The following is a 15,787-nucleotide window of genomic DNA, read 5'->3' as shown; positions in this document are numbered from 1 at the left end:
GCAGGCTTGGAATGTGGAGAGCACCACACAGATCTGTGCTGTGCAGACAAGAGGACATCACTTGCTGCTGCAGCTCTGCTAGCTAAGGTTCAGATGGAAGTTAAGCTCTGAAATGCAGGTGATCACAGCATCTGCAGCCATGGCCAGCCTTTCATGCTATGCTTTCATGGAACAACACGGGAGGGGAAAAAACCCACATGCCCTGCCTTCCGAAGTGTCCCTCTGCCATCAGCTTCCCCCAGCAGGTGGTCCAACATGGGCTGTGCAAATCAGATAAGACCATCCTTCCTCCCAGCCGTGGGGAAAGCAAGCTCCTGATACTTATTTCTGACTACTGGCCGGTAGTTACAATTACCTGGAGAGCATCAGGTCTTTGTTCAATCAACCTTTGCTGTCACCAACCTGGGTGGTTTCATACAGCCCATTTGTTCCATCAGAGGGCTATTGAGACTGCTCCTGCTCCTGCCTGTGCCTGTCGGGCACACCAGTGGTACCAGTGACACCAGTGAGTTGATTTTGCATCCCCAGGATCCCTCCTTCCTCAGTGGCACCACCGTGCCACCTGCATTTTCATCATGCTCAGAAAAAAATCTCTGCCCATCAGCTGATCCAGGAGAGCCTATTCCTAGAACAGACAAAAGTTATTTCTCTGGTTCTTCTGCTGCTTTTACCTCCTCGTGTCCGGATTGTACAGCTCGGTCTTTGCTCGCTCGATGGAGGATTTCTTCACATCACACAAGTCTTTTAATCTTTTCCATGATCAAAACAAGTTGGAGCACCTTTCCTATTGTGCGGTCTCTTTTAAACTGGGGTGAGCTGAACTTTCTATGCAAAGATGTGACCTCTCCTGAAATCCCTTGATCAGCAATTTCCCTTGCTCTCTCTTTCATGTCGGAGGCATTATGAAACACTGGAAACTACACATACTTCCAGAAGGAAGTTAGTGAGAAAATTCAAATAATCAACTCGGCCCCAAGAGATGTGGGGTCTCTTTCCAACTTTGAAAACTCTTTCCTAATAGAAGTTTTGCTTTTGAAAGTCTTCTGTTGAGCAAGCAGCTGAAGATACAGCTTCTCTAGAGTCTGATTATACGTTCAGCCCAGGGGCAAGCAATAAAAAGCCTGCCCAGTGCTGTGAGGTCTGAATCAGGTGCTAACACCGAACATGTGCTGGAGCCTCCACTTTCCTCTCCCCCAGTGCTGGGCACTGGAACATTCACCATTTTATAGCCTGTGGCAATGAAAGGCCAATTTAAGAGGGAAAGCATTGCTGACAGTGTTATCCAAAAAAAGCCAGGCTCTGCTTTAACTGCTCTCCGCCCAAGACTTTGGTGAATCCAACACCACTGTGACATGCTGAAAAAATCTGCTTTGTACAGCAGCCTTTGGAAGCAGCTACAGAAAAGCAATCACAGGCCCAGAGACAGACAGACTCTATATGTACATTTATTATTTCATACAATCAAATTGCTTATTGTACAAAAATTAGCAGTGCCACCCAATAGGGCTTTCACAGACATTTAGAAAGAGACATGTAAACACAGCTTTAGAACTCAATTTTATGTCACATAGGTACAAACTTGTGTGCATATACACACACACGGGCGTGTACGCAGCTCTATCACAGACCAAACAAATAGTTGCAGCAGGCTGTGAGATGCTACTACATTGTTCTCTAATGAATCAAGCACCCTTAAATGAGGCTTTCCCCCAAAGGGACATGAGTTGGACTTGCATTCCTCCCACTGTTAGCCTGACCTTCCTGCTTTAATTGCTTCTTGCTACATCCCATTGATGGCTCTTTTCCAGAGGCAATGATTTAACCTTCAAGCCCACCTTGCTGAGTGCAATGGTGAGACTGGGTGGAGATGAAAGGGCTGGCATTAGGGCTACACACCTACACTGAAGAGTTTCGGCATGAAAGGGGTGGTCTTTGTCTTGTGAGCTGCCTGATCTACAGGAGCCTGCTGTAACACTCAGCCATTGCACAGAAAAGTATCTATGGCCTGGAAACATTCACTTTGCTATTCTGCAGTAGAAAAGAATGATTGGACCTGTGCAGAAAAAGCACTTTTAAGGTACAAATGATGATTTTTAGAGAAAAACTGCAGCACCCAAATAATTCCCACTAGAAGGAATGTCCAGTGTAGTGAATTCTGCTTACCGTGTAAGAGGTTAGTTCAACACCTTGAGGGAAGGAATGACATTTCTGCTAAACATTGTGCTTTCAATGGCAGCAAGGGCCCTGCTGCTTGCAACATGAAACTGAGAAAACTGGTACTTACATCTTCCTAAGTAGCAACTGCTGAATCCAGCACTGCTCTCGGGCAGATGAATGGTGTGAGTTATTGGCATTCATGTCTATTTCCTTCTAGATCTTGCCTGTGTAGAGTAAGCTCCTTGGGCAGTACTTGTCTCACTAGGGAGAAACCCTGAAGTGCTAATCTGGCACTGGCCGCAGAAGATTCTTACAGCTTTCCTCATTTCTACTGCAGTAAAACAAAAAGAAAAAAGAAAAAAAAAAAAAGGAAAAAAGAATAATAGCTTCAGCCTACAGCTTTCATAAGGAAGAAATGACACACTGTGGCAACGCTTTCAAAGCTTTCTTTCTATAAAGGTCCAGCTATTCCCTGGGAGGAACAGACTGGACCTGGTAGTAATTTAGCCAAAAATGATAGAGTCAAATGCAGCTTTGCGCTTGCTCATCTTCCAGGGCAGACAGAATTGCTTCTTTCTAACAGTTGCAGATATTGTGAAGAGCAAAGGCTATACTGTGCAGTTGGTGCAAACTGGGCAGGCAAAAAGTAACTGGAGCTTTTATTCTCTCTGTAGGTGAAAAGGGAAAAGTTGATGTTCATCCTGTTCTAATCTCCCTGGTCAAGATCGTAACAAAGCGAGTGGAGATACTCTGTCCTTGGAAAGATTGGGACAGCAGTTGTTTTTCAACCAGTCTGGGGGCACCAGAAAGCACATTTCTGAAAGGCCACATGAAAACAGGCCTCTACAGCCCCAGCTGTCTTGTGTCAAATGCAGGATTTACAGAATCTCTGTGGTATTTCTTCATGCAAATTAGTGGAGCCCTTTAAAATGGCATGATCCATCCAAGCTGTGGACTTTACAGAGAGAGAAAGAAAAAGGACTGCTGACAGACAAAGCAGAGAAGATACCACAACCACACAAGTTGCTCACATAATCAGAAGGATACAGCAGAATTGTCAATCACATATCCTGACTGTCCTTGCTCCCAAACAGCAGACTTGCTCAAGAAACATTTACGTTAGTGGTTCACATGTCATGGCCCAAAAGACCAACGTGCTGGATTACAAACATTATTTGGCAAGCACCAGCAAAAACATATACTCCCATCCAAGATGCGTTGGGTGATTCTGAATACTTGGCTTCATTTCTGATCAAGATCAATTTCTTACTCCAGCCTACGACACCTGGCTATGTCACCACGAGTCTCAGCAGAGAGCCAGAGGGTGCAGAACTCACCCAACTGCAGGACAGCTCGGATCAACCAAGACACTTTGAGTCATGCTTACAAAATCACCAAGAATTTCAGAGCTTGCATATTCCTCTGTAAATTTTACCTATCCTTCCCATTCCTTCATTAGGAAACCCACATGAGTCAGACACACAGTCTGACGCTGTGAAAAGCCCGTACTGTCAGCATCACAGTTACATTCCAGAGAGGGGATTTATCATGCTAGAGTTTATAACCTAACCCTTCTCATCCCTGCACTTGTGCTTGGGACAGGAAGAAAAACATAAGAACATAAATGAGATTGTACAGATTACTTTTCCCTAAATTAATTGCATTTACACATTTTAAGAAACCTTCATTTAAGAAGTGTAACAAAAATAGTTCTGCAACATAAACAAGTGCAAATACTATTACTTAGTAAAGCTTGGAAAAGGCTCAGGCCTAACTAGAAGACCTGGAATTCCACAGCCATGCATTTTAAGGACATAGTAGTGTCTTCACTATTGTTATTTAAATAACATTTAGAAAGCAAAGTTCAAGATTCTACATAAATGCACAATATAAAGTCAAAGTGCCTACTGGTCAAACTTCAAAGTGCCTAATGGTCAAAGTGGTACAAACCATATTCATCATGGAATGAAAGCAATCAAGGTCCTTTCCTCTCCTTCTCATTTCCACTAGGAGAAGTCACAGGTAACATCATTCCAATCTGAAGTGACATCAAAGCCAAATGCGTGTACAAGAGAGGAGAGCTGAGCATGCATCTTGATGGAAAACTGATCCTCACTTCCTCTGTGTAAATGCCAATTAATCCTCAGGCTTTGTTCTGGACATCCAAGCAGAAAACAGCACCAGGAAACACTTCAATGCCACGTTTGGGGGAGGCAGTCAGCAGCCCAACAGAACACAGCACTTGGAGCAGGGGGTAAGCGAGCCCTTGTTAGCTCCTCTGGAGTCACATTCCCCAGCTGATTTACTGATTCTAGCCATGAGAGATGAGTACAAGGAGGTAAACAGCACTGCTCTTCATTGGGAAAATAAGGTGGTTATTCTCAGAAGTATATTTATTTCCTTTCCATTTGTCTGCTTTTACTATTTCAGACTTTTGTGGGTTTTTTTTTAATTTTAACCATATCACTCCCTTTAACGGCAAACAGAGTTTAAAAGATCTTGTCACCAGGAAGGGGTGGAGGTGGGACAGGGAGAACAGCAGACCTTTTATTAAACCTTTGAAAAATTTTCTAACTCACATTGCAAGTGAAAACAACAAAAGCCATAAACTCTCACAATGGAAAGCTGTCGGTGAGATTAAGCAGATCCAAACTCCGCCATCCATTTCTCGTACTTCTCCAGGTCTGCAGCAGAAACAGATTTGGAGATTTTCTTCAGAGCCAACTCAAAGTCCCCCTTGGTAACTGGCATCTGAAGCTCCTCTTTAGAAAGTGCCCGAATCTCTTCTGGAGTTAAGCCGTTAATACGCCGTCTCATTGCCATTAAAGAGGCATCCCTGGAAATACAGGACAATGCATGGGAGCTAATTGCTAGCAGCAAGTGCCGTAAGCCTATGAATTTTGATTGTATTCTCTTGCTAGAAACCACTGGCAGGAACACTTCAGAGAGCATTTATTTACCAGAGAAGATGCGGTTCACATCTTTGTTAGCATTCGCATTCCCAGATCCCAACATTAATTCAATATAAAGAATGCACTGGCACCAAAACTCATTTAAGCATATGGCAAATGAACAGAGATAATTAAAACTATAAAACTGAAAGCATTTTATAATGATTCATAGAGATGAAATTCGACTTCTTCAGCACAGGAAAGGGCAGGGCGGGAGAAGAACTGCACTGAAGGATTTTTCTTTTTCTCTTCCAAAAGTGCTCTGGATGTTGCAGATCTCTTCCCATGCCATTACAATTTCAACATCCTCCCACATGCAGCACTCAAACACTGACACCACGTGGCCCTGGGGCTGAGGCCATCGGTACCTGTGGCTCCCTATGCTCTACCTGTTCCACCACTCCTCCCCAGCTCTGGAGCCGTCAGCATGGCCCACTGCCACAGAGAGCACTGCTCATTTCCACACCACAGCCCACACGCAGTTTGAAATTACATTTTCTCCTTCCCCGAGTTTTTTTCCCAGTGGGGGATAACACAGGCCTCAGGGAGAGCAGGTAGTTTAACTACTGCACTGTGTGAATACATACCAAAGTTTTGAAAACCGTGGTGCTGCTTCACAATTTCAGCAAAGCAGCAAGAAAATATATTCCCAAGCCATGTTCTTAAAGGATCAGTTCCACTTGGCAGGGATCCTATCTCTATAAGGGATGCAGAGTTCCTACTGATAAGTTTTTCAAATACCCATCCTCCTCCAGAAAAGCCTCATTTTTCAAAAATTGAAACAAGTTGTGGGAATGTGATGGAAATGAATTCAATACTAATGCTATACATTAGCTGTAACATGCTCACATGTATAACATCCAGGGAGAATTTAAGACACTGCTGCACTGGTGGTTATCCAAACATAAAATGTGTCGAAGCCCTAAAGAAGCAGTCTAGGAGATGTTCTTTTCTATCACAGAACTACGAAATTCTAGCTGTTGATCTCATGGGATTTAGAAAAAAGAATCCAAACCTATTTTGCACTAGGTTAATAAACATTTGGTTAATGCAGACAAGGGTAACACACAAGGAGATTTGCTCAGATAACTTTTACTTAAGATCTAAGCAAATTTTATGACATCTCATGCAAAACAGTACGGTGTTTAGACTGCTCCAGTAATGCATGGTTCCAGGAAACAGATTTGGGCCCCCCAAATATTCACAGTTAGCTTGTTTCAGCTGCTGTGGGTATTGCTTTTTTTTTAATCACATAATGCAAATGATGACTTGACACGTGGTCTCATTTGCAAATTAAGGGAAAGGAGATACCTGCAGACATTAGTGATGTCAGCACCAGAATAGCCTTCAATCTTCTCAGCAATTTCTTCAAGGCTGATGTCAGGATCGAGCTCTACTTCCCGAAGATTAATCTTAAGTAGTTCTGCTCTGCCTTTTGCTACAATGTAAAAAGGTGCATTTGAAACCTTGCAAACATTATAAACAAAACACGAACAATTTAGATTTTTCAGTGAAGAATACAAAGAAAAGGGTTTGATACAAGAAAAAGAATGGGACAACGAATCACAGTAAAGTGTGGAATCAAATACAGTAAAGGATAAGGTTTCAATCTGTATATTAAACTAGTGCATTCAAAAGACATTTTCCAAAGCTGTACATCATTAGAAATGCCTGTTATGTCTCAGGTGACAAAGCATTTGGTGACATGCTACCCAAAGGCACTAAAGCACAATCGCACAAATATCTGCTTCTTCTCATATCCCTTCAGATTCACTTTGCTCAAGTGTTTGATTGTGTATTATTCACACAGTTTAATTAGAAACACAATGAGGATTCTATTAAGAGAGCTTTAGACAACACAAAGCCCCTAACAATAGGCTGAACTTTAAATAAGCATTAAGCACTTTACCCAGTTAGGACCCAAGAAAGCTGCTGAAGCCTGATAGAAAACAGATACATTAATACAGTAAATGTATTAATGTATGTATAATACCAATGTCCTGGCATTCCACTTTCAGACCTAAGTGTAGCAAACATACAGTGATAACCAGCTGCGTAAGTGAGTATCGATGCAGCCAATTAACCATTTTTCTTGTGGAGAGCACATCCATATGTGCCTTTCAGCCCATACGCTAAACACTCCAGGCTTGACAGCTTAGGCCTCAGTGTTGCTCTGCCTAATGGTGGCAAAGTGAAGGGTAAATGCTTTCCTGGCTCTTGCTGTACAGAATCACCAACCAGCACAGTCCCTTATTTCCACAGACAGTAATTGTTATGACTCAGAACAGAGGACAACCTTGGCAGAGGGAGCAGCACTACGAAAAGCCAGAAGCCAAAAGGAAACATTGCACATGTTTTATTCACTGATGGCCTTCCTTTAAAAAAGGAGGGGAAAAAAAAAAAACAGAAAGCTTGTCTAAGGCTGCTAGTTTGGAGTGCTCTGCAGAACTGTCAAGAATATAGACGAGTATCAATCACGCACCACTGGGACCAGCTATCAGGTGGGGATTTATTATTTACAGAGCACAGTGTACACAGCATACCTGCAGAGAGCCTCCTGTATCAGAGAATATTCTTCTCATTTTTCTACTGGGATAAGCAAGCTCTTGCAGTATTTCAAAAATAGAAAAAGGGTAGAATGTATGCGTGCACCAAATGCCCCAGCATAGAGGTGTACATATGACATACCATTTTGTTCATTAAATTGCCTGACCACATCAAATGGCACAGCACAGTTAATAAAAACATCACTGAGACTCGCACAGAACAGCTCAACTTCTCTTATATACGGAATAAATGCAAAGGAACATAAGACTGGAAATAAAACAGGAGCACATCTCGCATGTTGTCCAGGGTGTAATCTACTATGTCAAAAAAACAATCTTGTTTAATTAGAAACAAGAGCAAGAGCTGATAGGATTTTTAACTAATTGGTCATAAAGACAGGCATCCTGTCAGGAGCTGTGAGCTGCGCAGACAAGCTGTACAACTATTAAGTGTCCTTATACCTGCTAAACTCAATCACAATTGCTGTCAGCACGAACACGCATCTTGTTATCTTGAGTGCTCATGCAGGGAGATGAAACATCCACTGTACCAAGAAGAAACAAAGCTATGCAAACTTCAAGCGATAGGAATCTCAAAATTAATAGGACAGGTGAATGACAGCTGGGAAAGACAATACAAGCTGAGACGTCTTGGGGCAGGAAAGCAATCAGCCTGCTGCATTCTGAGCAACTCGCAGCCTAGTCATAACAGCGGGCAAGCAGTGATTTACAATGAACTAAGCCTGTAAGTGAAAATTCATGGATCCACTTCCTTGCATTCGTCCGCAAGGGCACGAGTGCATTTGCAGTATTTCTTAACGTGTCCAAGGCTGTCTTTGATGATCACTCAAGGATTGGCTGTTAAACATTTAAAATAATTCCAGACTCATTAAAACTAACTCTCTTTCAGTGTAAGAACCCATCAATTGGTTTGCAATGAAATGCAGCAGCTCTCTGTTTTTAAGCCCCCAAGCAAGTATTTTTTTTTTTTCTTTCTCTCACTCTCTTAAGAATAAAGCAATCCACCAAATGATTAACTCCTGAATTTCACTGCTCATCACAAAAACAAAAACTCCTCCCAAATCTTACAGTCTTGGAGTAATCCTACAGCAGCTTTGGGACATTTTAAAGTAAAATGCTTGTACCAAACATACCTGTGGGCAAAGGTATATAAATCCTTTTTTCCAGTCTCCGTCGGAGAGCTTCATCAATATCCCAAGGAAAATTTGTAGCAGCTAATACCATAACCATCTTGGAAGGGTCATCATTCTCCAAAGCACCACCTACCCCTGTAAGCACAACAATTTAGAGAAATTTCACTCCGCTGCTCTTATTGATCAAGATGCTTGCTAAGAAATTGTGCAAATGTTACAAAAGCTCAGACAAAGCTCAGCAGCTGTTCCGTGCACTTCCAGTGCCGCCTTCCAGACTTCACATGGCTGATGTAGCAGGACCATCATTGCCACATAACGAGGAACAGTTCATTCTTCTGTGAGACAAGGAAGGGCTTTCTTTGACTGTACTACCAACACAGTCATGTGCAAGTGCAGCACTGTTAGTGACAGCAAAAATACCATCTCTGTCAAACATGGCCATAGAAGAAGCAATAATCACTCCCTGACCTTCCGAACAAGGACTGTAATGAAATGTTCACTTGGAGAGAATAAGTTGCCTACATGGGGTTTACCACAATGAACATTTGAGGACATTATAAACCAAGAGTGGTTCAATAGCAGCTGTTATATAGAGGTGGTTATCAAAGCACTACACCACAGAACATTCCTTGGGTGGTGGTCCTCACTGCGTGCACATGTGCAAAACAGGTACAGAATATACTCCTAAGAGGGTAATATTAGCTGTCACCACAGCTAACAGCAAAACCAGATCTGATGATGGGGTCCCTGAGCAGGAGACTATGAAAGAGAAGAAATTTGTTTAAATTGCTTAAAAAAAAAAAAAAAAAAAAGATCTGTATTAAACTTCACAAATCTCCATTATCTGCTTCTCCTCCTTCTCCTATAGTAAAGCATCTCTTCAAAATGAGTTCTCAATTTTCTAAAACGGTCATTTTAGAAAAAATAAAGCAGAGCACCTTTTCCAGTTATCCACCTTCAAATTCTCAGAGAATGCATTCCTCTCAAATTTTGCCTTACTTCTCCCCCATCCATAAAACCGGGCTTTCCAGATTGTTCAAGTTTTTTACATTCTCATCTCTAAGAAAACAGCATCCCAGCCCCAAGCATGGATCTAAATCAGTAATCTTTACCGTCCATTTGCACAAGCAGCTCTGACTTGACTCTGCGACTCGCCTCATGCTCATCAGATGTGCCTCTGCGGCTGCAGATTGAATCAATTTCATCAATGAAGATTGTTGTTGGAGCGTAAAACCTTGCCTTTATTCAAATGAAAACATCATCATTAAGACTGTAGCAGCAAGCACAAGCCCTCATCATACCATGACCCAGTTTGGTTACTACATATATTACCTTCCCTGCTTGTCACAAGAAAGTAATTCAAGACCTTGATTCACAATCTGTATGACACATGCTTAAGTTTATACATTTTAAATTGTATTCCTCAAGTCAGAGGTCTTGCAAAGAGGAAAAGGAACACAATGACAAAAAGGCAGTTTTTAATATTGAGGTTTTATGCTGGTGAGGGCAAGGCAGATGGGATAGAATAGAACTGCCTATCTCAAAAGACAGAGGTTTCAACTGAGAGTGTGCCTGAAGTAGATCCTGAAGGCAGGAATGACCCTTTCAGTATAGGTCCATACAGGTATGTCCTTCACACAGCCCACATGATGGACTGCACTCAAAAACACTGAGAAGCTTGTCCATCACTCAGAACAGAAACAGAACTAGAATACGTATTGCTCCTAGAATAATAGTTCTCAGTTCTTTCCAATTTCAAATAACTTCCTATAATTTCTGTCAAGATCACCACTCTGCCTTTAGCCAGGAAAACGCTATCCTCAACATGAGTGATGAGCCATTTCCCTCCTAATCCTCAGTGACATTTCAGAAAATGATGAATACACACGTTGTCTCTTCTCTATCTGGATGAGAGTAGTAAACTCAATACTTTCAGCATGCTACTGGAGGGGCAGGGAACAGAGAAGGAGGCCCCTTCACACCTCACTGATCCCCAGATCACACCATTGAGGACATACCATTTCAAACAACAGGCGGACAAGCTTTTCAGATTCACCCCTGTATTTAGATGTCAGTGTAGAGGAAGACACATTGAAGAACGTTGTTCCACATTCTGTAGCAACAGCTTTTGCTAGCATTGTTTTGCCAGTACCAGGAGGACCAACCATCAGCACGCCCTGAAAGGTGAAAACAAAGGTCATGAACAACAAGTAAATTTTGCGCAACAGTCCTCTATACTGCATCTCCAAATAAACCAAAACCAGTAAAACCAGTATTTTGATTGCTTAATATCATGATCATCATCAGTGGAAAACAAAAAATGCTGCATTATGAGAACAGCATGGAAGCATTCTGTGACTTATTCTCCTTACTGCCCCACTGAAGTCAAAATCACAAAAGGCAATTGCTGCAGCTATCACCTGTGAAGCAGGTGACAGATTTACAGACTTGCTCTGAATCAAGCAGGGCCTGTTCTTGAATTTGGCTCTTTCCCAACTTACAAGTGGCTGTACAGACGGATGAAGAGAATGAATTCATCTTTTTGGAAGAAGACTCCTTCATGAAGAAAGCTCCACCGAAACCAAAATACTTTTTGTTTTCATCAGTAGAGCATTTTCATACAGAAAAACATTTTGTCAAAAAATCCTAACCATGTACACATATGAATCTGGCTGATTTTTACAATTCAGTCTGCACAAGAACATTCACTGGACACAAGGGTTTGTCCTACTGCTTAATCTCTCCATCCTAGCATTTCTGTGGCCAAAGTACTACTTCTTACCACCTCCTGGATGAAAAGCCATTCTCACCACACTGCTGGACAGTTTTTGGCTTATGTGGACTGCTGCTCAACTCCATTTAATATGAACTTCAATGATTATTAAAAAAAATGTCACCTGGACAACTGAGCTACGATCAAGTCCCAGCTGGGCAAACACATCATTAGATTGCCTTTCTATCTGTGCTCTGTCTGTAAGAGGGTAAGGAGCACACACTTCTCCAGCTCAGGGCATTCTGTGGAGCATTTGAAACAACAGAAGGAAGGGATGCCATTCAAAGGACCCGGACATGCTTGAGAAGTGGCCCCATGTGAACATCATGCAGTTCAACAAGGTCAAGTGAAGGCAATGCACCTGGGTCAGGGCAATCTCAGGTATATGTACAGACTGGGCAAGGAGTGGATCGAGAACAGTCATGAGGAGAAGGACTTGGGGGTCCTGGTTAACAAAAAACTGAATATGCGCTTGCAGCCCAGAAAGCTAACTTCATCCTGGGCCAAATTAAAAGAGAGGTGGCCAGCAGGTTGAGGGAGGTGACTGTTCCCCTCTACACCACCCTCATGAAGCCCCACCTGCAATACTGTGTTCAGCTCCTGAGTCTCCAGCACAAGAAGGACATGGGCTTGTTGCACCAAGTCCAGAAGTGACCACAAAGATGATCAGAGAGCTGGAGCACCTCTCCTATACAAAAAGGCTGAGGAAGCTGGGCTTGTTCAGTCTGGAGAAGAGAAGGTTCCGGGAACACTTTATAGTGGCCTTCCAGTACTGGATGGGGGCCTACAGGAAAGCAGGGGAGAGACTCTTTATCAGGGAGCATAGTGATAGGACAAGGGATAATGGTTTTAAACTGAAAGAAGGGAGATTTAGATTAACTATTAGGAGGAAAATCTTTGTTCAAAGGGTGGTGAGGCATTGGAACAGACTGCTCAGAGAAATTGTGAATGACTGTGTTCACTACCAGGCTGGATGGGGCTTTGGGCAACCTGGTCTATTGGGAGGTGCCTCTGCTCACAGCAGAGGGCTGGAATTGGATGAGCTTTAAGGTCCCTTCTAAGTCAAACCATTCAGTGATTCCACAATTTACTTACTCATCACTACACAAGCAGGTTTTTAGCTACATACACAGTGCACTCAGGACCCACATTAAGACCATTAAGACTGAAGCACCAAGACTGGTTAATCACCATGACTCAAAGAAAAGACATTTTTTAAGTGAGACACAACAGAAACAACACAGGTTTCTGAAAATAAGCAATTCCTTCCATCATGAGGTGACTGCTGACTCCAAGGAGGGCTAGTTCACAATCATATTTTTAAACACTTATGTTTATGAATATTCTGACCATTGCAGCAACACTCTGTACCACCCCCTCAGCACTAGAACAGGGCACTATGATTCTGAGCATGGCACCGTGAAAAAATGTAGTGTTCAAGCTTTTTTTCCCCATCTACAAAGTCTTACCATATGCTAACAAGAGTTTCCTAAAATTAAGTTGTACCGGGTTGCAAGGGTAATCAAATTAGCCAGAATTAGAATTGCATATCATAATGTGCTTTGCAATTAATATCTTACATAAAATACCATAGCAATAGACTATCTGTTAAATGCAAGCCACATAGCAAATTAGATTTCATCTGTTCCTCACAAAAATTTACTTCAAAAAGCACACAGAATGACATGGAAGAGATCTATAAAAACAAATCAACCGAGAACGCAATTATTCAAAAATGTACTATTCAGAAGCAATAGCCTCTCTGTATTCCATTTCCCATTAACTCTTAATACCTTTATTGCCATTTAACACTTAGCTAATGCAAGCTTCAACATACATTCATTGGTAAATTAAGTTATAAATGTTCATACTTCCTCCATACAGCTAACGGTCCAATGTCACTCTTCAGGCTGCTCAAGGTTTCCTTAACTCCAGGGCAACAAGCATGAAAAGCAAACTGACTCTTTTTTTCTCCCCATGAACATTCAGACATATACTATGATTTCAGTTGCTGCACAGTCATACCAATAATATTATAATAATGCAAGTGTGAGCCTGGAGTGCCTGGGTGAAAATTACTTGGCCAGTGATAGGTAGGGCAGAGATGACTTACTGTTCTCTCTAAGTTTCAAATGTGCTTATTTTTATATTTTAAAGTATCATCCATATCCAATCACACTTAACCCCTGTTCCTGACAAACTGTGTTTACTGTCGGAGCTGGTGACACAAGGGCTAATGGTAGTTTTCTGGATGCCACCTTGGTCTCCCATTATTCTGGAAGATCAAATTTCAGCTTCAGCTACACATATTGCTCACTGCTTCATTCAAAAGCCCATCGCTTTGCACCTTCTGCATAACTATGACAGTGAGCATTACCTAGCACAGGATACTGGGGGCATTATATACGGACATGACAAAGGTGCCATGCAGCCACACCAGATGCAAAGTCAGGGGAACACCAAGCTCTCTGGGGACAAAGAGAAAAGAAATGTCAGTTAAAAAAAAAAAAAAAAAAGGCAACAAAAAAAAAAGGAAGAAGAAGGAAAAAAAAGCCACACCTTGAATACTCAGCACAATGAGGTGTGCAGGGCTGCAAAGAGAAACACGGGATCAAGTCGCTCTTTCTCTCTGCAACTAGGAGGCTGCCACTTACTCACTAGTTAAAATCCTTGACAAACACAAAGACTTCTTTATTCCTCCTCTAAGGCTCTGTTAATCCAAAGTATTCCAATAAGAAGCTGAAACACACTGCAGGGAGTAAGTGTTTTGATGAAATCACTGCAGGGTTACTTCTTGCTGTTGTAACAATCACTAGCAGAGCAGTGGGAAGCACAGCAAGCAACCAGGCCTTCTTGGCACAAAGCAGTTCAGAGAAAAAGAGCGAGCAAGCCTGTGGACACTCAGAGACCCAGCTGCAACCACACAGCACCTGTGTTGAATCGGGAAGGCAGCTGGCTCCTTCACACCAGGCACTGTCCTCTGAATGCAGGGGCAAACAGCAAGGACTGTCTTGGGAATTATCCTCAGGAGAGTCTGAACATCCAAAAACAGATCTGGCTGCCTTTTCCCTGAGTTATTGTCCTGAATGCCTAGGCTCAACAAATGCCTGCTGCTACACTGATTACTGCGAGAAACAGCCTTCTCTTCAAAACTTCTCATCCCCGTAGCACAGTCAGAGGTCAACAGTAAGGAAAATGCATGCTGTTCTGCATGAGAAATAAATTCAGGAGAATTACAGCTTCACGAGTCACCAGGGAGAAGGCTAACAATGAAGACCCTTCATGGACTTGTCAGAAATCAATTTGCATTTCAGACTGAAGGAAGGAAATAATCGTATCGTTTTTTCCACGTCTGCAACCACCTAGTTTCCAGAAGCAATACTGGTCAGCAGGAAAAGATAATCTCATGCAATGAGAAGGAGACTCTAATTCTGACAACCAGGCTGCTGTTTCCCTATCTACTGCCACAGTATTTGGAGACAGGATCAGCAGCACTCTTCATGCTGCCTGCAGCCTGCTGAGATACCTGTCTTAAAGACAGATGGCCACTACATCCTCTAGCCGTGTTAAGACATGAAAAAGCAGCATAGCAGCTCTTTACCCCCTTAAAAGTTTTTGAAGACTGGACAGATGGGGCTACTATAGCCTATAATGAGGGTATGGATCACAGTCCTCTACACCGAGAGGAAAGAAAAGAGATTCAGTTATTTAACAGATACTAAAATCTCACCCTGTATTTGTGACCTGTGATATCTAAGCTTTGTCCAAGCTGATACCTTGGTTAACCTCAAGGTCAACCTCAAGCCTGGTGCTTAACCACAATCACGCTAAACACCAACAGCCATAAAGCTCCAGCCCACAGGTTCTGCTAAATCCAGGTTTGGACCACCTCCTTGCAACTCACTAAAGCCTCTGGTTCACAGAGATGTTCAGTCTGTCACGCAGCAATCCCAAGGTTCCTGCTGTTGACTCCCACCCTTTCAGCTTCCTCTCTTTACTGTCTGTAGACACAAGCCCCAAAAATGACAAGTTTTCTACTCAAATGCTGCATGACTTTATTTTGTAAATGGACAGCACAATGAGGATTCAAGAGTAGCTCAGGCTGAAGAAGGACAGCTTTGAAAGCCAGTCCTAAGTGTAAATCAGAGAAATCTTACGGGCCAAACAGGAAAAGACAGGGCAAGCACGAGTAACACAGGGTCTGAA

At 42.4% G+C, this 15,787-nt stretch overlaps 1 protein-coding gene across 9 annotated transcripts in view; it reads right to left on the bottom strand.

The window, feature by feature from the left end:
* KATNAL1 (katanin catalytic subunit A1 like 1) overlaps window positions 1-15,787 on the bottom strand; it is a 76,952-nt gene that overhangs the window by 34,010 nt on the left and 27,155 nt on the right. For 6 of the 9 annotated variants that reach the window (XM_090133520.1, XM_090133561.1, XM_090133562.1 and 3 more), the window contains exons 7-11: window positions 10,827-10,985; window positions 9,921-10,047; window positions 8,809-8,943; window positions 6,420-6,546; window positions 2,495-4,993 (exon numbers count right to left, since the gene is read on the bottom strand). In XM_090133520.1, the coding sequence (XP_089989646.1) occupies window positions 4,795-4,993; window positions 6,420-6,546; window positions 8,809-8,943; window positions 9,921-10,047; window positions 10,827-10,985 (747 nt within the window). In that variant the 3' untranslated portion in view covers window positions 2,495-4,794. The other 3 variants (XR_004170141.2, XM_031615811.2, XM_090133536.1) reach the window with 3 other exon arrangements.

Source organism: Phasianus colchicus, chromosome 1, assembly GCF_987193195.1.
Source record: "Phasianus colchicus chromosome 1, bPhaCol1.hap1.1, whole genome shotgun sequence".
NCBI lineage: Eukaryota > Metazoa > Chordata > Aves > Galliformes > Phasianidae > Phasianus > Phasianus colchicus.
Note: the sequence above shows the minus strand (reverse complement) of the source record. Positions and strands in the feature narration are given on the sequence as shown.